Source organism: Bombina bombina, chromosome 10, assembly GCF_027579735.1.
Source record: "Bombina bombina isolate aBomBom1 chromosome 10, aBomBom1.pri, whole genome shotgun sequence".
Lineage (NCBI taxonomy): Eukaryota > Metazoa > Chordata > Amphibia > Anura > Bombinatoridae > Bombina > Bombina bombina.
This window is the reverse complement of record NC_069508.1, coordinates 131897276-131919535: the sequence shown is the minus strand read 5'-3', so window position 1 is coordinate 131919535 and position 22260 is coordinate 131897276. Positions and strand designations below refer to the sequence as shown.

The window sequence follows — 22260 nt, the reverse complement described above, 5'->3', positions numbered from 1 at the left end:
AATAATGTCCCACAAGTTCCCATAGCTTTAAAGCCACCAATAGCTCTCCTGTAGAGACTGATCTGGACTACGGCTACACCCCGGAACAAAGCAGCACTCTCTGGCACTACTTTAAAAATAATAAACTCTTGATTGAAGAATCTTTTCTAACACATCAATTTGCCATCTCCTATCACTAACATAGGCAAAGAGAATGACTGGAATGGGAGGGAAGGGAGGAGCTATATATACAGCTCTGCTGTGGTGCTCTTTGCCTCCTCTTGCTGACAAGCAGGCGTAATCCCACAAGGATGAAATCCGTGGACTCATCGTGTCTCTAAAAAGAAAAAAAAAAGTGTGTAAGGTGGACCAGGCAGCCGCCTTACAAATCTGATCCATAGAGGATTCATTCTTAAAAGCCCAGGAGGAAGCTACTGCTCTAGTGGATTGAGCCGTTACCCTCTCAGGGGGCTATCTCCCCGCTGGCTCATAAGCTAAGCGGATGACACTCCTCAGCCAGAAAGCTAGAGAAGTCGTAGTAGCCTTCTGCCCCTTACGCTTCCCTGTATAGATGACAAAGAGGAAGATTGCCTGAATTCCTTAGTAGCCTGAAGATAGAACTTCAAGGCACGAACCACATCTAGATTGTGAAGCAAACGTTCCTTCACTGAAGAAGTATTAGCACACAAGGAAGAAACAACAATTTCTTGATTAATGTTACGATCCAACACCACCTTAGGGAGGAACCCTAATTTATTACTTAAAACCGTCTTAGTATAGAAAACCAGATAAGGGGAGTCACATTGCAAAGCAGAAATCTCAGAAATGCTGCACGCAGAGGCAATAGCCAACAAAAAAAAAGAACCTTTCAAGATAATTTAATGTCAACAGTATGCATAGGCTCAAACTGACCCTGCTGCAAAACACTAAGATGATAGATGCTCCAAGGCGGAGCGAGCCCCAGATCTAAACACAGGTCTGATTCTAGTCAGAGCCTTAAGAACTGCACATCCGGAAGCTCAGCCAATCTCTTGTGCAGTAACACCAACAGGGCCAATATCTGTCCCTTCAGAGAACTAGCTTATAGACCCTTCTCCAGTTCATCCTGGAGAAAAGATAAAATTTTGGCAACCCTAACCTTAATGCCAGGAAAAGCCACGCTCTTCACACCAGTACAAGTAAGTCCTTCACACTTTATGGCAGATACAAGTAATTTGCTTACGAGCTTGAACCAGAGTGTCGATAACACTCTTAGAAAACCCTCTCTTGGCTAATACTAAGCGTTCAATCTCCACAAAGTCAGCTTCAGAGAATCTAAATTTTGATGAACGAAGGGACCCTGCATCAGCAGATCTCTGCGACAAGGTAACCTCCACTGAGGACATCCCCAGCAGATCTTCAAACCACTTCCTTCACTGATGCTCGCTCCTGCTTGATGCGAGCCATCACACAAAGGAGAAGCAGTAATGGAGGAAAAAGATACGAGTCTGAACCTCCATGGTACGGATAGGGCATCTATCAATTCCGCCTGAGGATTCCTTGACCCGTATCTGGGTAGCTTGGTATTGAGGCGGGATGCCGGTGTCCCCCACTCGCTGCATATCTCTGCAAACACCTCAGGTGGAGAGACCATTCCCCTGGGTGAAAAGATTGCCTGCTGAGGAAGACCGCTTCCCAGTTGTCCACCCTGAATGTGGATCGCTGACAGTGTACACCTGTGAGTCTCCGCCCACTCTAGTATTTAAGATACTTCTCGTTCCCCCTGATGGTTGATGTAGGGAACCGAGGTTATATTGTCTGATTGAAATCTGATAAACTGGGACGAACCCAGAAGGGGCCAAGCCTTCAAGGCATTGAAGATTGCCCGAAGTTCCAATATATTAAATCGGAAGAAATGAGTCCTTGTGCCTTCTTGGCATCCCAAACCGTTTCCCAGCCGGAAAGGTTTGCGTCCATAGTCACAATCTCCCAGGACGGTTTCAAGAAGCACATGCCTTGGGAAAGATGAACTGGACAGAGCAACCAAGAGAGCGAGTTTCGACAGGTTGTCCAGACAGATCTGAATGGTCGCCGTTCCATTGTCTCAGCATGCATAGTTGTAAAAGTCTGAGATGGAATCTGGCAAAGGGAATGAGGTCCACACAGGACACCATGAGTCCGATCACCTCCATACACTGGGCCACTGAGGGTCTCAAGGAGGCCTGGAGGGCAAGACATGCAGTAGTTAGCTTGCAACATCTCTGATCTGTGAGAAATATTCTCATGGATATGGAGAATATTATTGTCTCCAGAAAATTCACCCTTGTACTTGGAGTAAGAACTCTTTTTCAAGTTTATCTTCCATCCATGTGATCGAAGAAGACTGAGAAGGGACTCAGAGTGTTGTTCTGCTAGATGAAAAGAAGGTGCCTGTACCAAGATATCATCCAGATAAGGTGCTACTGCTATACCTCATGTTCTGGCATCGGCTAGAAGAGCGCCCAGGAACCTTCGAAAAACATAATTTATGCTTACCTGATAAATTCCTTTCTTCTGTTGTGTGATCAGTCCACGGGTCATCATTACTTCTGGGATATTATCTGCTCCCCTACAGGAAGTGCAAGAGGATTCACCCAGCAGAGTTGCTATATAGCTCCTCCCCTCTACGTCACCTCCAGTCATTCGACCAAAGACCAACGAGAAAGGAGAAGCCAAGGGTGTAGTGGTGACTGAATTATAATTTAAAAAAAAATATGTACCTGCCTTACAAAACAGGGCGGGCCGTGGACTGATCACACAACAGAAGAAAGGAATTTATCAGGTAAGCATAAATTATGTTTTCTTCTGTTATGTGTGATCAGTCCACGGGTCATCATTACTTCTGGGATACCAATACCAAAGCAAAAGTACACGGATGACGGGAGGGATAGGCAGGCTCATTATACAGAAGGAACCACTGCCTGAAGAACCTTTCTCCCAAAAATAGCCTCCGAAGAAGCAAAAGTGTCAAATTTGTAAAATTTGGAAAAAGTATGAAGCGAAGACCAAGTTGCAGCCTTGCAAATCTGTTCAACAGAGGCCTCATTCTTAAAGGCCCAAGTGGAAGCCACAGCTCTAGTGGAATGAGCTGTAATTCTTTCAGGAGGCTGCTGTCCAGCAGTCTCATAGGCTAAACGTATTATGCTACGAAGCCAAAAAGAGAGAGAGGTAGCAGAAGCTTTTTGACCTCTCCTCTGTCCAGAATAAACGACAAACAGGGAAGAAGTTTGGCGAAAATCTTTAGTTGCCTGCAAGTAGAACTTGAGGGCACGAACTACATCCAGATTGTGTAGAAGACGTTCCTTCTTTGAAGAAGGATTTGGACACAAGGATGGAACAACAATCTCTTGATTGATGTTCCTGTTAGAGACAACCTTAGGTAAGAACCCAGGTTTAGTACGCAGAACTACCTTGTCTGAGTGAAAGATCAGATAAGGAGAATCACAATGTAGGGCTGATAACTCAGAGACTCTTCGAGCCGAGGAAATAGCCATTAAAAATAGAACTTTCCAAGATAACAATTTTATATCAATGGAATGAAGGGGTTCAAACGGAACACCCTGTAAAACGTTAAGAACTAAGTTTAAACTCCATGGCGGAGCAACAGTTTTAAACACAGGCTTGATCCTAGCTAAAGCCTGACAAAAGGCCTGGATGTCTGAATTTTCTGACAGACGCCTGTGTAACAAGATGGACAGAGCTGAGATCTGTCCCTTTAATGAGCTAGCCGATAAACCCTTTTCTAAACCTTCTTGTAGAAAAGACAATATCCTAGGAATCCTAACCTTACTCCAGGAGTAATCTTTGGATTCACACCAGTATAGGTATTTACGCCATATTTTATGGTAAATCTTTCTGGTAACAGGCTTCCTAGCCTGTATCAGGGTATCAATAACCGACTCAGAAAAACCACGTTTTGATAAAATCAAGCGTTCAATTTCCAAGCAGTCAGCTTCAGAGAAGTTAGACTTTGATGTTTGAATGGACCCTGAATCAGAAGGTCCTGTCTTAGAGGTAGAGACCAAGGCGGACAGGATGACATGTCCACTAGATCTGCATACCAAGTCCTGCGCGGCCATGCAGGCGCTATTAGAATCACTGATGCTCTCTCCTGTTTGATTTTGGCAATCAATCGAGGAAGCAGCGGGAAAGGTGGAAACACATAAGCCATCCTGAAGTTCCAAGGTGCTGTCAAAGCATCTATCAGAACCGCTCCCGGATCCCTGGATCTGGATCCGTAGCGAGGAAGTTTGGCGTTCTGGCGAGACGCCATGAGATCTATCTCTGGTTTGCCCCAACGACGAAGTATTTGGGCAAAGACCTCCGGATGAAGTTCCCACTCCCCCGGATGAAGAGTCTGGCGACTCAAGAAATCCGCCTCCCAGTTCTCCACTCCCGGGATGTGGATTGCTGACAGGTGGCAAGAGTGAGACTCTGCCCAGCGAATTATCTTTGATACTTCTATCATTGCTAGGGAGCTTCTTGTCCCTCCTTGATGGTTGATGTAAGCTACAGTCGTGATGTTGTCCGACTGAAACCTGATGAACCCCCGAGTCTTTAACTGGGGCCAAGCTAGAAGGGCATTGAGAACTGCTCTCAATTCCAGAATGTTTATTGGCAGGAGACTTTCCTCCTGACTCCATTGTCCCTGAGCCTTCAGAGAATTCCAGACAGCGCCCCAACCTAGAAGGCTGGCGTCTGTTGTTACAATTGTCCAGTCCGGCCTGCTGAACGGCATCCCCCTGGACAGATGTGGTCGAGAAAGCCACCATAGAAGAGAGTTTCTGGTCTCTTGATCCAGATTCAGAGTGGGGGCCAAATCTGAGTAATCCCCATTCCACTGACTCAGCATGCACAATTGCAGCGGTCTGAGATGTAGGCGTGCAAAGGGTACTATGTCCATTGCTGCTACCATTAAGCCGATCACCTCCATGCATTGAGCTACTGACGGGAGTTGAATGGAATGAAGGACACGGCATGTATTTAGAAGCTTTGTTAATCTGTCTTCTGTCAGATAAATCTTCATTTCTACAGAATCTATAAGAGTCCCCAAGAATGGAACTCTTGTGAGAGGCAAGAGAGAACTCTTCTTTTCGTTCACTTTCCATCCATGCGACCTTAGAAATGCCAGAACTAACTCTGTATGAGACTTGGCAGTTTGAAAGCTTGAAGCTTGTATCAGAATGTCGTCTAGGTACGGAGCTACCGAAATTCCTCGCGGTCTCAGAACCGCTAGAAGGGCACCCAGAACCTTTGTGAAGATTCTTGGAGCCGTAGCCAATCCGAATGGAAGGGCTACAAACTGGTAATGCCTGTCTAAGAAGGCAAACCTTAGATACCGGTAATGATCTTTGTGAATCGGTATGTGAAGGTAAGCATCCTTTAAATCCACTGTGGTCATGTACTGACCCTTTTGGATCATGGGTAAGATTGTCCGAATAGTTTCCATTGTGAACGATGGAACTCTTAGGAATTTATTTAGGATCTTTAAATCCAAGATTGGCCTGAAAGTTCCCTCTTTTTTGGGAACCACAAACCGGTTTGAGTAAAACCCTTGTCCTTGTTCCGACCGCGGAACCGGATGGATCACTCCCATTAATAATAGATCTTGTACACAGCGTAGAAACGCGTCTTTCTTTATTTGGTTTGTTGACAACCTTGACAGATGAAATCTCCCTCTTGGGGGAGATAATTTGAAGTCTAGAAGGTATCCCTGAGATATGATCTCTAGCGCCCAGGGATCCTGGACATCTCTTGCCCAAGCCTGGGCGAAGAGAGAGAGTCTGCCCCCCACTAGATCCGGTCCCGGATCGGGGGCCCTCGGTTCATGCTGTCTTAGGGGCAGCAGCAGGTTTTCTGGCCTGCTTGCCCTTATTCCAGGACTGGTTAGGTTTCCAGCCTTGTCTGTAACGAGCAACAGCTCCTTCCTGTTTTGGTGCAGTGGAAGTTGATGCTGCACCTGCTTTGAAATTCCGAAAGGGACGAAAATTAGACTGTCTAGCCTTAGCTTTGGCTTTGTCTTGAGGTAGAGCGTGGCCCTTACCTCCTGTAATGTCAGCGATAATTTCTTTCAAACCGGGCCCAAATAAAGTTTGCCCCTTGAAAGGTATATTAAGTAATTTGGACTTAGAAGTTACATCAGCCGACCAGGATTTTAGCCACAGCGCCCTACGTGCCTGAATGGCGAATCCTGAATTCTTAGCCGTAAGTTTGGTTAAATGTACTACGGCCTCCGAAATGAATGAATTAGCTAGTTTAAGGACTCTAAGCCTGTCCGTAATGTCGTCCAGCGTAGCTGAACTAAGGTTCTCTTCCAGAGACTCAATCCAAAATGCTGCCGCAGCCGTAATCGGTGCGATGCATGCAAGGGGTTGCAATATAAAACCTTGTTGAACAAACATTTTCTTAAGGTAACCCTCTAATTTTTTATCCATAGGATCTGAAAAAGCACAGCTATCCTCCACCGGGATAGTGGTGCGCTTAGCTAAAGTAGAAACTGCTCCCTCCACCTTAGGGACCGTTTGCCATAAGTCCCGTGTGGTGGCGTCTATTGGAAACATCTTTCTAAATATTGGAGGGGGTGAGAACGGCACACCGGGTCTATCCCACTCCTTAGTAACAATTTCAGTTAATCTCTTAGGTATAGGAGAAACGTCAGTACTCGCCGGTACCGCAAAGTATTTATCCAACCTACACATTTTCTCTGGTATTGCAACAGTGTTACAATCGTTAAGAGCCGCTAAGACCTCCCCTAGTAATACACGGAGGTTTTCCAATTTAAATTTAAAATTTGAAATATCTGAATCCAATCTGCTTGGATCAGAACCGTCACCTACAGAATGAAGCTCTCCGTCCTCATGCTCTGCAAGCTGTGACGCAGTATCAGACATGGCCCTAGAATTATCAGCGCACTCTGTTCTCACCCCAGAGTGATCACGCTTGCCTCTTAGTTCTGGTAACTTAGCCAAAACTTCAGTCATAACAGTAGCCATATCTTGTAATGTTATCTGTAATGGCTGCCCAGATGTATTAGGCGCCATAATATCACGCACCTCCCGGGCGGGAGACGCAGGTACTGACACGTGAGGCGAGTTAGACGGCATAACTCTCCCCTCGCTATTTGGTGAAATTTGTTCAATTTGTACAGATTGGCTTTTATTTAAAGTAGCATCAATACAGTTAGTACATAAATTTCTATTGGGCTCCACCTTGGCATTGGAACAAATGACACAGGTATCTTCCTCTGAATCAGACATGTTTAACACACTAGCAATAAACATGCAACTTGGTTACAATCTTATTTAACAAAAACGTACTGTGCCTCAAAGAAGCACTAAACGATTAAATGACAGTTGAAATAATGGACTGAAAAACAGTTATAGCATCACTCTTTAAAAACAACACAACTTGTTAGCAAAGGTTTGTTCCCATTAGTAAAGTAACACTAATTAAATTTTAAACATAAAAATCACAGAGCAACGTTTTAAAACACAGTCACTACATAAGTCTCACAGCTCTGCTGAGAGAATCTACCTCCCTTCAAAGAAGTTTGAAGACCCCTGAGTTCTGTTAGAGATGAACCGGATCATGCAGAAAATACAAGAGTAACTGACTGGAAATTTTTGATGCGTAGCAAAGAGCGCCAAAAACGGCCCCTCCCCCTCACACACAGCAGTGAGAGAGAAACGAAACTGTCATAATCAAAACAAGCAAACTGCCAAGTGGAAAAAATAATGCCCAAATATTTATTCACTCAGTACCTCAGAAATGCAAACGATTCTACATTCCAGCAAAAACGTTTAACATGAATTAAATACCTATTAAAAGGTTTAATGTACTTTTACAGAGTAATTCCGGTGAAATACCATCCCCAGAATACTGAAGTGTAGAGTATACATACATGTCATTATAGCGGTATGGCAGGATTTTCTCATCAATTCCATTCAGAAAATAAAAACTGCTACATACCTCAATGCAGATTCAACTGCCCGCTGTCCCCTGATCTGAAGCTTTTACCTCCCTCAGATGGCCGAGAAACAGCAATATGATCTTAACTACTCCGGTTAAAATCATAAGAAAAACTCTGGTAGATTCTTCTTCAAACTCTGCCAGAGAAGTAATAACACGCTCCGGTGCTATTGTAAAATAACAAACTTTTGATTGAAGTTATAAAAACTAAGTATAATCACCATAGTCCTCTCACACCTCCTATCTAGTCTTTGGGTGCAAGAGAATGACTGGAGGTGACGTAGAGGGGAGGAGCTATATAGCAACTCTGCTGGGTGAATCCTCTTGCACTTCCTGTAGGGGAGCAGATAATATCCCAGAAGTAATGATGACCCGTGGACTGATCACACATAACAGAAGAAATATCTTTGGAGCAGTAGCTAGGACAAACGGAAGAGCTATGAACTGGAAGTGCTGGTCCAGAAAGGCAAACCTTAGGAACTGAACATGTTCCCTGTGTTTCAAAACGTGAAGTTATGCATCCTTCAGGTCTATGGTGGTAATAAACTGTCCTTTCTGAACCAGAGGAAGGATTGACCGTATTGTCTCCATCTTGACAGAGGGAACGCTCAGAAACTTGTTTAGACACTTTAGTTGAAATATTTTTTATGTATCCAAACATTAACACTTAGTAATTCCCCCAGCGTTGGGTATTCTGAATTAACAAATTTTTGGTCTTGAATAGTCCCATATGCAGCGAGAGGGAGAGATTTCAGAAACATCTCCAACATCTATCGCTTGATATTCCCCCCCCCCCCCCCCCAACATAGGTCCCAAGCAGAAGATAGTCTCTTGTGATCTTGGTGGGTCCTTTATGTGGAGTAGTGTCCTATTGGTTCAACTGATTATAACTCATTTTACAGAAAAAGAAAAAAATAATTTTCAATATAATATCCATAACATTGTCCATGTAAGAAACCTCTTGTAAGTATATAGTAGCTGGATATATAAAGAAAAAGGGAAAGAAAAAAAAAAAATCCCCCCCCCCAAAAAAAAACAGTACTTAAAAATATTGGCCGCTGTGTTCCCAGTCCCCTAGTTCACATTTATGTATTATCTCAATTACCTCTTTCCCCTTATCTACCCAGAGCCCTCAATAATTCCAAACCTAATTGTTGTCGTAATTAGCCCCCTCCATTATCCAATAGAACCATATTTTGCCATAAGCATCCGTGGTGTTTTGTAAGTGGGCCACTGTCTCGTACATTGCACATGTGTGTTTAATTTTAAGGATAATCTCTGACCACTCTGGGGCTCCTGTCTTCCAATATTTAGCGATGGAGGTCCTAACAATAGTGTATATAATCCTAAGGAATGTATTGATATGTGTATTATAAGTCTTGTTTCTGACGTGCAGTAAAGCTTGAGGGGCCGTAACTCTTACCTGATCTCCCAATAGTCTGGACAGAAGGTCTGACACTCGATCCCAAATCATCTTAACCCTGGGACAGTCCCACCACATGTGCATGTAGGTTGTCAGGTACCACCAGAACGTTGATTTAATACTATTTTCCCTTAAATCTGCGCTTAATAAACCTCTACTGGCCTCATTCGCGTTTGATTCCCATTCTTCCTCTGAGATGTCTAGCTCTAGATCTGCCTCCCACCTATTAATAAAAGAAGATTTGCCTTTGATTTTGGATGACTGGATAGCTAGGTACATGTTGGATATTGCTTGTTTGGGCCTAATCCCTGCACTACATTGCTTCTCAAGTGTTGTGGTCTGGGTTCTAGGTCCCTTTTGGATGTAATTATGAACCGCAGACAATAACTGCAGGTACAGGAACCAGTGCAGTGAAAGCGGGTGTATTTTTTCCTGCAACTGAGTAAAAGTGAGTGGGGATCCTCTATGTAGGAAGTCAGCCACTCTGTAAAGGCCTTTGTTTTCCCACTTGTCAAAGATGGTACAGCTATCCTTCGGTAGAATGTATTTTAGTGGTCGTATGCTAGTGTTTGCTGGGATCAGTCTGTCTATAGTAGTTGATCTATTCCATTGCTGGTGTGCTAGTATTAGGGCTCGTGGTTTGTATCCCCCCCCCAACCCCTCCCAAGTCCTTCCTCCATAGGACATCCTCTGGTGAAGTAAGTCCTCCCATTGAGGCTTCCAAAGTGGGCCACACTATATCACTACTCTGTCTCCCAAGAATTGAGTTTTGCGCTAGTCTAGAAGCTTGGTAATAATCCCATAAGTTAGGGAATCCCACTCCCCCCAACCTTCTGTGTCGTGTAAGAATTTGACAGGGAATCCTAGCATGTCTGTTACCCCGGAGATAAGAAAGGAGCGTTGCCTGCAAGGTATCCAAGTCCTTTTTATGAACTTTAATCGGCAGTGTCCTGAAAAGATACAGCAACCTAGGTAAAAGGGTCATCTTAACCGCAGACAGTTTCCCATACCACGAAAAGTTATACTGTTGCCATTTAACAATCTCTTTTCTTATATTTTTAAAAAGTGCTAAGTAGTTAATTTGGTATAGTTTATCATAATCCGGCGTCAGCTTAACTCCCAAATACTGTATATGGTCTTTTGCCCACCTGAAGTCAAAGTTGGCCTCAATAAGTTTAACCGTATGGTTAAGAATATTTATAGGAAGGGCCTCACATTTGTCTGTATTGATCTTGTATCCTGAGATGGTAGAAAATCTGTCTAAGATGTGATATACTACAGGTAGGGATGTCAGTGGCTTGGTCAAGGTCAATAAAACGTCATCTGCGAATAATGTTATTTTATAAGATTGTCCTCTCACCTCTAAACCCTTGATGTCTGTCTCTTTGCAGATATATTCAGCTAGTGGTTCCATGCATAGTGCGAAAAGCAAGGGAGACAGTGGGCACCCCTGCCTGGTACCATTTAATATATTAAAAGTGTGTGATTGGTGACCAATCACTCTGACAAATGCAGTGGGGAAGGAGTACAGCGTTTTAATTGCAGACACGAAAGGACCATCAAATCCCACCTCTCTCAGAACCGTTAGCATATAATTCCAGTCCACTCTATCGAATGCCTTCTCCGCATCCAGTGATAGGAGCAGAGAAGGCACCCCATGAGCCCCGAGATAGTCCAATACCGACACCATCCTTCTAATATTGTCTGGGGCCTCCCTATCCTTAATAGAACCCACTTGGTCGGGATGTATAATAGTAGGGAGAATCTGTTTTAGTCTGTTTGCTAATATTTTCGTTACAATTTTGATGTCTTGGTTTATGAGGGAGATCGGTCTATTGCTTGAACAGTATTTCGGGTTTTTCCCCGGTTTTGGGATAACAACTATTTTGGCTTGGAGTAGATCTTTGGGTAAGGGACTGCCTTCTAGGATGTGGTTTGCAAATTTGGTAAGATGTGGGACAAGGGAGGCTGCAAACATTTTGTAATATTCCCCTGGCAGCCCATCTGGACCCGGTGCCTTCCCAGGTTTAAGGTCCTTAATAGCCTGGGAGACTTTCTTAGTGGTAACAATGGCATTTAACTGATCTCTGTCTGAGTCCGCTATTTTCTTTAAGTTTGCCTTGGCTAGAAAGTCCTCGAGTAAGTCTCTAGTGGATGAAGTGTGGTTTACTTTTTTGCCATCATAAAGCTCTCCATAATATGAAGCAAAGGCATCAACTATCTCTTGGGGGTGGGATGTTTCCACCCCATCTGCTCTGCATAGTACAGGAATGGATGTGACCATATAGTTATCCCTGATCTTTTTTGCTAGGAATTTGTCAGGTTTGTTGGCATATAAAAAGTAGTGTGTTTTCATTCTATGGGCATATTTTACCGACTGTTCTCTAAGTATCGTGTCAAGCTGTTGTCTTTTTTGTTGTATATGTTTCAAAATGGGTGGCGCCAGTGTCAGTTTGTGTTGTTTCTCCAGTATCTCAATGTCTTTTGTGAGGGAGTTAATTGTAGAGTTTCTTTTTTTAATAAGTGTCGATTTCTCTTTTATTAGTAAACCTCTAAGTACCGTCTTATGTGCCGCCCATACCGACACTGGGCTTACAGTAGACCCCAGGTTAATATTCCAATATTCTCCCATAGCTTTAAGTGTGTTGGTTTTAGTCTGCGGGTCTCGGAGGCACGTGGGGTCATATGCCCAGGTCTTAGTCCTGTCTGTCTTTTACACTTTTGAGTAGAATCTGCGTGATCGAGTGGTCTGACCAAGTGCAAATGTGGATGTTAGCTGATACTAATAAAGGGCATAGAATCTGGCTAATCAGAATATAGTCTAACTTGGAATAGCTGTTGTGTGCCGTTGAGAAATATGTGGTGTCGGATGTGGTACCATATAGATATTTCCATGTATCTGTGAGGGTATGTGGTGAGAAAAGTTGTAAAACTGTATTAGCCATTGTTCTTGCCCGGGTTTGTTTTTTGGATAGGTGCACGTTTGTCCTGTACTTAAGTGCCTGTAAGTCAATGTTGAAGTCCCCGGCTAAGATTATCCGTGTTTGTGACCAGTCTGTTAGCAAGTGTGTGATTTCCCTAAAGAACACGTCTTGTCGGTCATTTGGGGCATAGACATTACATAACAACACATCCACTCCCTGCATCCAGCCCTGCACCAACAGGTATCTACCCTCCTTGTCTGCAATTGTTTTAGTGTGTGTAAAGTGTAGTGAAGAGTGTAGTAATATTGAAACTCCCCTTTTTTGTGTCTGCTGTAGAATGGTAGGACTGCTGAAAGTTCCTGCCCCAATATTTAGGTATGTGTGGTTTGGCGAGGTGGGTTTCTTGCAAGAAGATCACATTTGCCTGTAGTTTTCTATAGTGATTAAATGCGGTGCGCCTTTTACAATCTGAGTTCAACCCTCTCACATTGTGTGAGACTAAATTAAGTGTTGGGATAGCCATGTACATGTAAATATTTCCCCAGTAGATGTCTTGTACCTGATCTCTGTAATCGAAGTGTGCAAGTATAAAGGTCTTGGCAATATAGAAGCATATACCCGTAGGCATAACCAAAACCATTCACGGGACTGGGCAAGGGAGCAAAGGATGGGGAACTGTTCCCACAGCGACCAATTCTTATACTATAGTAAATAAAAATTAAATAAAACATATATACATATGAAACTGCAGTGCTAGTCCAGGCATCTAACTGCCCAGACATGTAATGAAATTCCATATAAATAAGTGCAGATGATTTAAATAAAACATGTAAAGCAACATTTTGATATCAATAATGCTAAAAAGTTTAAATCAATGTAAAGACTAAACCCTAGCCTTTAATTAGCTTCTTGGGTTCTTATATTTTTTCACACACAATATTACCCAGAGTGAACATTCAGGTCTTGAGTTTTTTCTTGTTTGAGACTCTTGTCCATCTGGATTTCCGTGCAGATGCTTGTGGGCTCCTAGAGCCAAGTTGCAATGGAGGAGAGGAATCTTGTCGAGTCTCTGGTGGTTCGATGTTCAGGTAACTGCAGATCTCCGGGATATCCTTGTCGGATTTGAGAGTGAGTACCCTGTTGTTGTGAGAGATGTGCAGGGCGAAGGGGTACCCCCATCTGTAAAGAATTTTCTGTTTCCGCAGCAGAAAAGTGAGAGGGCGGAGGGCATATCTCCGTTGAAGAGTGCGTATGCAAAAATCTTGGAAAAACTGGATAATGTTCCCTTTGTATTTGAAGGTTTGATGTTTTCTGGCGGCTGACATGATGGTTTCTCTATCTGTAAATCTCAGCATCCGAACTATGACATCCCTAGGTGGGAGGCTTTCTTTTGGTTTAGGCTTCAGGGCCCTGTGGGCTCTTTCTATCGGGAATTCTGGGTCCCCCTCATCTCCAGTGATAGCTCTGAACAGGTGGGCGAGGTAGGAATGTAGATCAGTGGTTTCTATAGACTCTGGAACACCTTTAAGTCTAATGTTTCTTCTGTTTTGATTTTCAAGGTCCTCCATCTTGTCTTGGAGGTCCTGAATTTGTTGTTGGTGTTGTGAAACGTTCTCAGTGGTCGTTGCTATGTCTTCTGCCAGGGTTTCGTGATCATTCTCTACCGCCTCCAATCTATCCCCTAGATCAGATATGTCCTGTTTAATTTCGGCTAAGCTGTTGGTAACCGAGGTATGGAGGTTATCTATTTTGCTCATTAGCTTTTCGAAGCTGGCCGTCATATCAACCTTTGAAACTAGTGCCTGAAGGTCAGCCTTTGTGACAGCAGTCGAGGCCGCTGCAGCATCCTGCTGTATGTCAGCTAGTGTATTAACCTCTTCACCTTCCCTCTCCAATGTCTCTGACATGCTAAAACTCTTAGATTGTTTCAAAAAGTTTTCCATAGCTGTAGATTTTATCCCTTTGTCTGATTTAGTGTTCTTTCTGGCTGACATATCTGTGATATTATAAGCCTAGTCGCCACGTGTGCAGCGATGTGTGTCCTAATCTGATGTAAAGATGATATTAGGCCTTGTCCCCAATAAATGCACCTCCTCTTAAGTGGGGAGTTAAAATTGTCTCTCAAATATTCCTCAGTCAAGCAGGCCTGGCAATAGTTAACTCTGTGCAGTATTATACAAGCTACCTCCGTAGTTTGGGCTCTGTTGATTTTAGGTTATTAACCACCTCCCCAGGCCCTTTTTCAAAAATAAAATGTCCGGTAATCTGTTATCTGGCCTTTTGAGATCCGAATAGAAAATGGGAATATTTGTCTATATCAAGTCATGCTGTGCGAGTCGGCTATTATAGTGGTATCAGCACTACCGCACTAATTTCCTCTATCATGGGCCTTTAAGCTTTACTTTGTCACATAAGGCTTACCATCTTGTTAATGTCCATCTTCGTTTCTGCCGCACCGCTTGCCAGCCTAACTGTGTCCCTTTCTGACACTGCGTGTCGGTAGCGGCTAGAGGGGTGAGCTTGATCGTGCAGGGAGCGCCTCCTGTTTGGCGCGTATTAACTGCTACGGAGGATTTCGCCGTTGTTAGGCCTCTGAGTCCGGACCTCGGCACTTGCGTGTAATGTTGCACCAAAGTTTGCCATCTGGGTGACCACTGCCTTGTCAAAGGTGTTGCTGCTCAAGTTTTGCTTGTTAGCTGGTTATATGAACAAGTTTTGCTAAGTGTAGCTCATATTCTGCACGGAGCTCCCAAGCTAAGCTGCTATGCTGGAGCTCAGTCCGGCTCCGCCCCTTGTTTAGACACTTTAAAGGGACAGTCTAGTCCAAAATAAACTTTCATGATTTAGATACAAGATAATCACAGAGGTTAAAAGTATATTATTATAACTGTGTTGGTTATGCAAAACTGGAGAATGGGTAATAAAGGGATTATCTATCTTTTAAAACAATAAAAATTCTGGTGTAGACTGTCCCTTTAAGTCCAGAATTGGACGAAAAGTTCCCTCCTTTTTTGGAACCACGAAAAGGTTTGAATAAAACCCCAAACACCTCTTTCTGCTGTGGGTACTGGGACAATTACTCCTAGAGTGGAGAGATCCTGTATGCAACCCAAAAAGGCAGACTTCTGTTCTGGTCTTGTAGACAGTTTTGAGAGTAGGAATCTGCCCCTGGGCGGATGAGATTTGAATACTATCCAGTATCCCTGAGATACATCCTCCAGGACCCAAGGATCCTGTACATCCTGGAACCAAGCGTCTTTAAAAAAAAAAAAAAAAAAAAAAAAAAAGGTCTTCCGCCTACTCGATCTGATCCCGGATGGGGGCCGCCCCTTCATGCCGACTCGTTTTCGCCGGGCTTCTTAGTCTGTTTGGACTTATTCCAGGACTGAGCCAGCTTCCAAGTACTCTTGGGCGGCTCGGACTTGGATGAGGATTGCTGTCGTCGTGATTTGTCAGAACGAAAATTAGACAATTGCTGTCACTTAGGCCTATTCTTATCCTGCGGTAGAAAGGCACCTTTCCCTCCGGTAAACGTAGAAATAATGGAGTCCAGCCCTGCACTGAATAAAATCTTCCTATTGAAAGGAAGAGAAAGGAGTCTGGATTTAGAAGTCATATTGGCAGACCAAGACTTCAACCAGAGAGCCCGGCGAGCTCTAATTCTCTCCTGAATATCCTCAAGGGGAGTCTCCACCTCAATGAGCTCCAACAGTGTTGCACCAGTAGGTAGCTGCTCAATCAACAGTGGCTACAGCTTCCGCCGGTTGAAATAAAAAACCTGTATGTTGAAACATCTTCCTCAGAAATGTTTTTATTTTCTTGTCCATGGGCTCTCTAAAAGAATAACTATCCTCCAGATGGATAGTAGTACGCTTAGCCAGCGTAGAAATGGTGCCACCCATCTTAGGGATGGAGCCCCACAAATATAATTGAGAGTAAGGGACTGGGAATCCTTTTTTAAAAGTAGACGAGGGGGAAAAAGTTCCTATTCTTTCCCATTCGTTACTAATAATGTTCGCCATCATAACTGGCACAGGAAAAGTCAGAGAGACCTTCCTGTCTTCATAAACCCTGTCTAATATAGGGGTCTTAGGTTCCTCAGGGAGTTTAGCCTCTGGAACCTCTAGGGTAGACAGAACCTCCTTTAATAAACGCAGATGCTCATTTTTAAATCTAAAAGGAGGGTTCCTCCGCTGAAGGTGGTTTAGAAACTAAAGTCTCCGACTCAGGAAGTTCACCCTCTGATAGCTGGGACATAGTAGCTAAATCCGACAAATGTTTAACCTTTCTCTTGCATTTGCTAGAGGGAGGTAAGGCACTCAGGGCCACAGACACCGCCGTTTGTAACTGTGCGGTAAAGTCCACAGGAAAAAAAAACTCCAGATAGAGGATTAGTTGAGCCGCTTGGAACTGCATGTGGAGCATATAGAGTAGAAAGAGTAGTAATCTTTCGGGACACAGATTCCTGAGAGGTAGACGGCTCAGAGGGGCTAATAACGCTATGAGTATTAGCAGGCTTGTCTCCCTTCTTATCGTTTAGAACAGTGCTTAGGCAAATTGAATAAAATTGAGCAGGCGGGCAAACCACGGCCTCCTCGCAATATAAACAGGAATTATTAATCAGTACAGAAGGAGCGGAACCTTCTAATGTAGTATCAGAGTCCTCCATAGCTAAGACATATCCACTTAAGGACAGACTAGAACTTTACATATAAAGTGCCCAACCATAGCTTAGAGTGTCATGAATAGAAATAAGACTTACTTACCCTAAGACACTCATCTACATATAGTAGAAAGCCAAACCAGTACTGAAACGAGAATCAGTAGAGGTAATGGAATATAAGAGTATATCGTCGATCTGAAAAGGGATGTAGGAGAAGAAATCTCTACGACCGATAGAGAACCTATGAAATAGATCCCCTAGAGGAAGACCATGGAATTCAAATAGGCAATACTCGCTTCACATCCCTCTGAAATTCACTGCACTCTGAGAGGAAAAACCGGCTTCAGCCTGCTGCGAAGCGCATATCAACGTAGAAATCTAGCACAAACTTACTTCACCACCTCCATGGGAGGCAAAGTTAGTAAAACTGAATTGTGGGTGTGGTGAGGAGTGTATTTATAGGCATTTTGAGGTTTGGGAAACTTTGCCCCTCCTGGTAGGAATGTATATCCCATACATCACTAGCTCATGGACTCTTGCCAATTACATGAAAGAAAAGTAAATCTGAAAACCCCAGGTAAGAATTTTTTTTTTTTTTTTAAATGCATTTCCCAGATATGAAACTGACAGTCTGTGAAAAGGAAATATACTGATAAACCTGAATCATGGCAAATATAAGTACAAACATATTTATAACTTAATATATAAAATGCCAAACCATAGCTGAGAGTGTCTTAAGTAAATGAAACATACTTACCAAAAGACACCCATCCACATATAGCAGATAGCCAAACCAGTACTGAAACGAGAATCAGTAGAGGTAATGGTATATAAGTATATCGTCGATCTGAAAAGGGAGGTAGGAGATGAATCTCTACGACCGATAACTGAGAACCTAAGAAATAGATCCCCGTTAGGATGACCATTGCATTCAATAGTTAATACTCCCTTCACATCCCTCTGACATTCACTGCACTCAGAGGAGCGGGGCTTCAAAAAATGCTGAGAAGCGCATATCAACATAGAAATCGAGCACAAACTTACTTCACCACCTCCATAGGAGGCAAAGTTTGTAAAACTGAATTGTGGGTGTGGTGAGGGGTGTATTTATAGGCATTTTGAGGTTTGGGAAACTTTGCCCCTCCTGGTAGGATTGTATATCCTATACGTCACTAGCTCATGGACTCTTGCCAGTTACATGAAAAAAAACTAAATTGTAGAGGGGTTCTACTTGGATAGAAAAGCAAAGTTTGCATATAACAGCTAGCAAGGCCTCTAGTTCCATAATGCAATAACAATATATTTAACTCTCAATTGATACTGTCTCTTTAAGGCTTAAATCAATTTATTTCAAAACAAGGTTTATTTATTTAATTAACATGCAAAAAATATATACCCCCTTTATAGGCGCACACTACACCTCAACAAAACTGCTGAGGTGCCTACCTACCCCAGAAGACCGGATTCTTAACCGTTGAAATATACAGGAAACCTGGGTGGCAATGTGTCCTTACAGTTCCAGACTCCTCCGGAGCTCTAAAACCAAAGCCAGAGCTATCTGATACCGGAGGTAACAGTACGTGTCACCACTCCGGAAGCTCCTAAACAGGATGAGCTAGAAAGCACGCGCTTCTGACTGCCGCCTCAGAAGGGAACCGCCTCTCTTTGTACAGAAGCAGTCCCGGCGGCCATAATGCAAATAAAGAAAACGGCAAACACGTTGCCTATTAAAACAACTGCATGGTCGGTAAGAGTGTCCTGGACCGGTAACAAACCGGAACCAGGAAAAAGCAGACACCAATGAGCCGGGCAATTAACCCTGAAATACCCAGATCCCCTAATCACCCACAGTGCCTGCTAATCTGCCATAATAGATCCTTAAGAGGATCAAAAGTCTAAAACGTCCCTTATTCTGTAGCAAGAAGCTGCTTAAAGTGCCAGTGTCCTTTGTAAGGCTGTCCGGCAGAAAAAAAGCCAGCTCACCCAGTGTGAGAGGACGCCATTCCACATGGACCTGTGAAGAAAAAAAGATTAGAGTAAACTTACTCAGGCTTTCTGAATAGAGCAGCAATCTGTTGAGAGGCACAGTAAGGACTTTACCCCACAAGTGACCAACTGCTTAAAAGCCACCACTGCCCTACTGAAGAGACTGACGAGGGGTACGGCTAAATCCAAGGAAAGATCAGAGCAAAACTACTCACTTTTAAAATAATAAAATCTTGATTGAAGTAAACTTTTTTTCAGACACCAAAAAAGTCTTCACCTCCTCCTTGCACCGCAGGCAAAGAGAATGACTGGAGGTTATGGGTAAGGGAAGTGACATATATAGCAGCTTTGCTGTGGTGCCTTTTGCCTCCTCCTGCTGGCCAGGAGTGATATTCCCACTAGTAATTGATGATGCCGTGGACTCACTATATCTTAGAAAAGAAAAGTAACCTAAGTTAAAACATGGCATCCCCAGTTTTATAGATACACACGTTACACTTACTTTGACAATATTTAAACAGCGAATGAAACTTTAAAAAATACAGACTAATCATTTGAATGCATCATTCTATCTAGCATTTATTAAGTGTTTAATGTTCCTTTAAGAATGGAAAGCTTCAACCTTTTAACTAGATGACCAATCAGATGTCACCATGTATATTAAAATAATCTCTTCTGACGCATTATAAGATGATACATTTTTAAGTCTTTTTTTTTTTTAATGAGCCGATGATCTAAAGCGCTCTGTTCTGGCGAGATTATCAAAGAAGTCTCATCAGTACACCAAAGTCCCTCAATTTATAAAGGCAAATTATACATTGTGAGCTGTTTATCTAGATATGCAGGGTTCTGAATATAGGAGACAAATATATTCCAAAAGCTCAAAAATCAAAACAAAAACCCCCCACCGATTTTACATAATTTCTCTCCGTCGGTGGCGAGTTTTTGATCATCCAGTGCTATGAGTGACAGAAGCGTTATCCACTTACCTTTTTAGAATACATGTATAAATTTGGTGTTCTTCCTGGCACAGGAATACCAGCTTTTGTGAGCTTTATAAAGTACTTCTGAACACGACTAGCCACCTAGAACACAAAAAAAAAAAAATATTTTATAGGTTTGTCTCAAAATCATTTGGCATTTAAAACATTTTTCAACCTTATTTACTGGATCAAGAGCTTGTTGAACTTCCTACCAACCAAACTGCAGAAAAAAGTCTAAGACGCATAGCTGGTTTTACAGAAGATGTAAAGGATTTGCTGTGCACAATGTATGCCAGCAACTGCAGTTCATTACACTGATTTTTCCAATTTACAAACACATGGAAGAGGCAATATATCTTATCTAAGGTCTAATTTCTAAAAAAAATAAAAATAAAATTTAGGTTAACCTGATAAATTTCTTGCATGGTGGTGAGATTCCACAATAAATTACTCATGGGAATTACTCTTCTATACCACTAGGAGGCAACGATTCCCAAACCTCATACACACACACATACCTCAGTCTAATGTATAGCCAAGCAAATGAGGTAAGAAAAATTAATAAGAGCCTAAAAAAAGGAGTGGGGGGGGGGGGGTAAATCTAGCTACAAAAAACAAAAATTCTTTTAATTTTTAAAGAAATTAATTTATCAGGTAAGCATAAATGATGTTTTCTTTCTTAGATGGTTAAAGTCCACTATCCATTACTCATGGGAACTAATACCCAAGCTGTGGAGTCCACGAGTAATATCATAAAGGGAGGGATTTAAAAATATCTTTTTTACTGAGAAAATAAATCCACAACCCCAAATTTTTTTTTAAATAATGCACTTAAAAACAGAATTTATGTTTACCTGATAAATTACTTTCTCCAACGGTGTGTCCGGTCCACGGCGTCATCCTTACTTGTGGGATATTCTCTTCCCCAACAGGAAATGGCAAAGAGCCCAGCAAAGCTGGTCACATGATCCCTCCTAGGCTCCGCCTTCCCCAGTCATTCGACCGACGTAAAGGAGGAATATTTGCATAGGAGAAATCATATGATACCGTGGTGACTGTAGTTAAAGAAAATAAATTATCAGACCTGATTAAAAAAACCAGGGCGGGCCGTGGACCGGACACACCGTTGGAGAAAGTAATTTATCAGGTAAACATAAATTCTGTTTTCTCCAACATAGGTGTGTCCGGTCCACGGCGTCATCCTTACTTGTGGGAACCAATACCAAAGCTTTAGGACACGGATGAAGGGAGGGAGCAAATCAGGTCACCTAGATGGAAGGCACCACGGCTTGCAAAACCTTTCTCCCAAAAATAGCCTCAGAAGAAGCAAAAGTATCAAATTTGTAAAATTTAGTAAAAGTGTGCAGTGAAGACCAAGTCGCTGCCTTACATATCTGATCAACAGAAGCCTCGTTCTTGAAGGCCCATGTGGAAGCCACAGCCCTAGTGGAATGAGCTGTGATTCTTTCAGGAGGCTGCCGTCCGGCAGTCTCGTAAGCCAATCTGATGATGCTTTTAATCCAAAAAGAGAGAGAGGTAGAAGTTGCTTTTTGACCTCTCCTTTTACCAGAATAAACAACAAACAAGGAAGATGTTTGTCTAAAATCCTTTGTAGCATCTAAATAGAATTTTAGAGCACGAACTACATCCAAATTGTGCAACAAACGTTCCTTCTTTGAAACTGGATTCGGACACAAAGAAGGCACGACTATCTCCTGGTTAATGTTTTTGTTAGAAACAACTTTCGGAAGAAAACCAGGTTTAGTACGCAGAACCACCTTATCTGCATGGAACACCAGATAAGGGGGAGAACACTGCAGAGCAGATAATTCTGAAACTCTTCTAGCAGAAGAAATTGCAACCAAAAACAAAACTTTCCAAGATAATAACCTAATATCAACGGAATGTAAGGGTTCAAACGGAACCCCCTGAAGAACTGAAAGAACTAAATTGAGACTCCAAGGAGGAGTCAAAGGTTTGTAAACAGGCTTGATTCTAACCAGAGCCTGAACAAAGGCTTGAACATCTGGCACAGCTGCCAGCTTGTTGTGAAGTAACACAGACAAGGCAGAAATCTGTCCTTTCAAAGAACTTGCAGATAATCCTTTCTCCAAACCTTCTTGAAGAAAGGGTAGAATCTTAGGAATTTTTATCTTGTCCCAAGGAAATCCTTTAGATTCACACCAACAGATATATTTTTTCCATATCTTGTGGTAGATTTTTCTAGTTACAGGCTTTCTGGCCTGAACAAGAGTATCAATGACAGAATCTGAGAACCCTCGCTTTGATAAGATCAAGCGTTCAATCTCCAAGCAG

General features: G+C 42.7%; 1 protein-coding gene across 2 annotated transcripts in view; it reads right to left on the bottom strand.

Moving 5' to 3' along the window:
* Positions 1-22260, bottom strand: part of ZZZ3 (zinc finger ZZ-type containing 3) — a 367019-nt gene that overhangs the window by 73128 nt on the left and 271631 nt on the right. For both annotated transcript variants that reach the window (XM_053693335.1, XM_053693334.1), the window contains exon 8: positions 19951-20046. In XM_053693335.1, coding sequence (XP_053549310.1) covers positions 19951-20046 — 96 coding nt within the window. The remainder of the gene's footprint in view (positions 1-19950; positions 20047-22260) is intronic.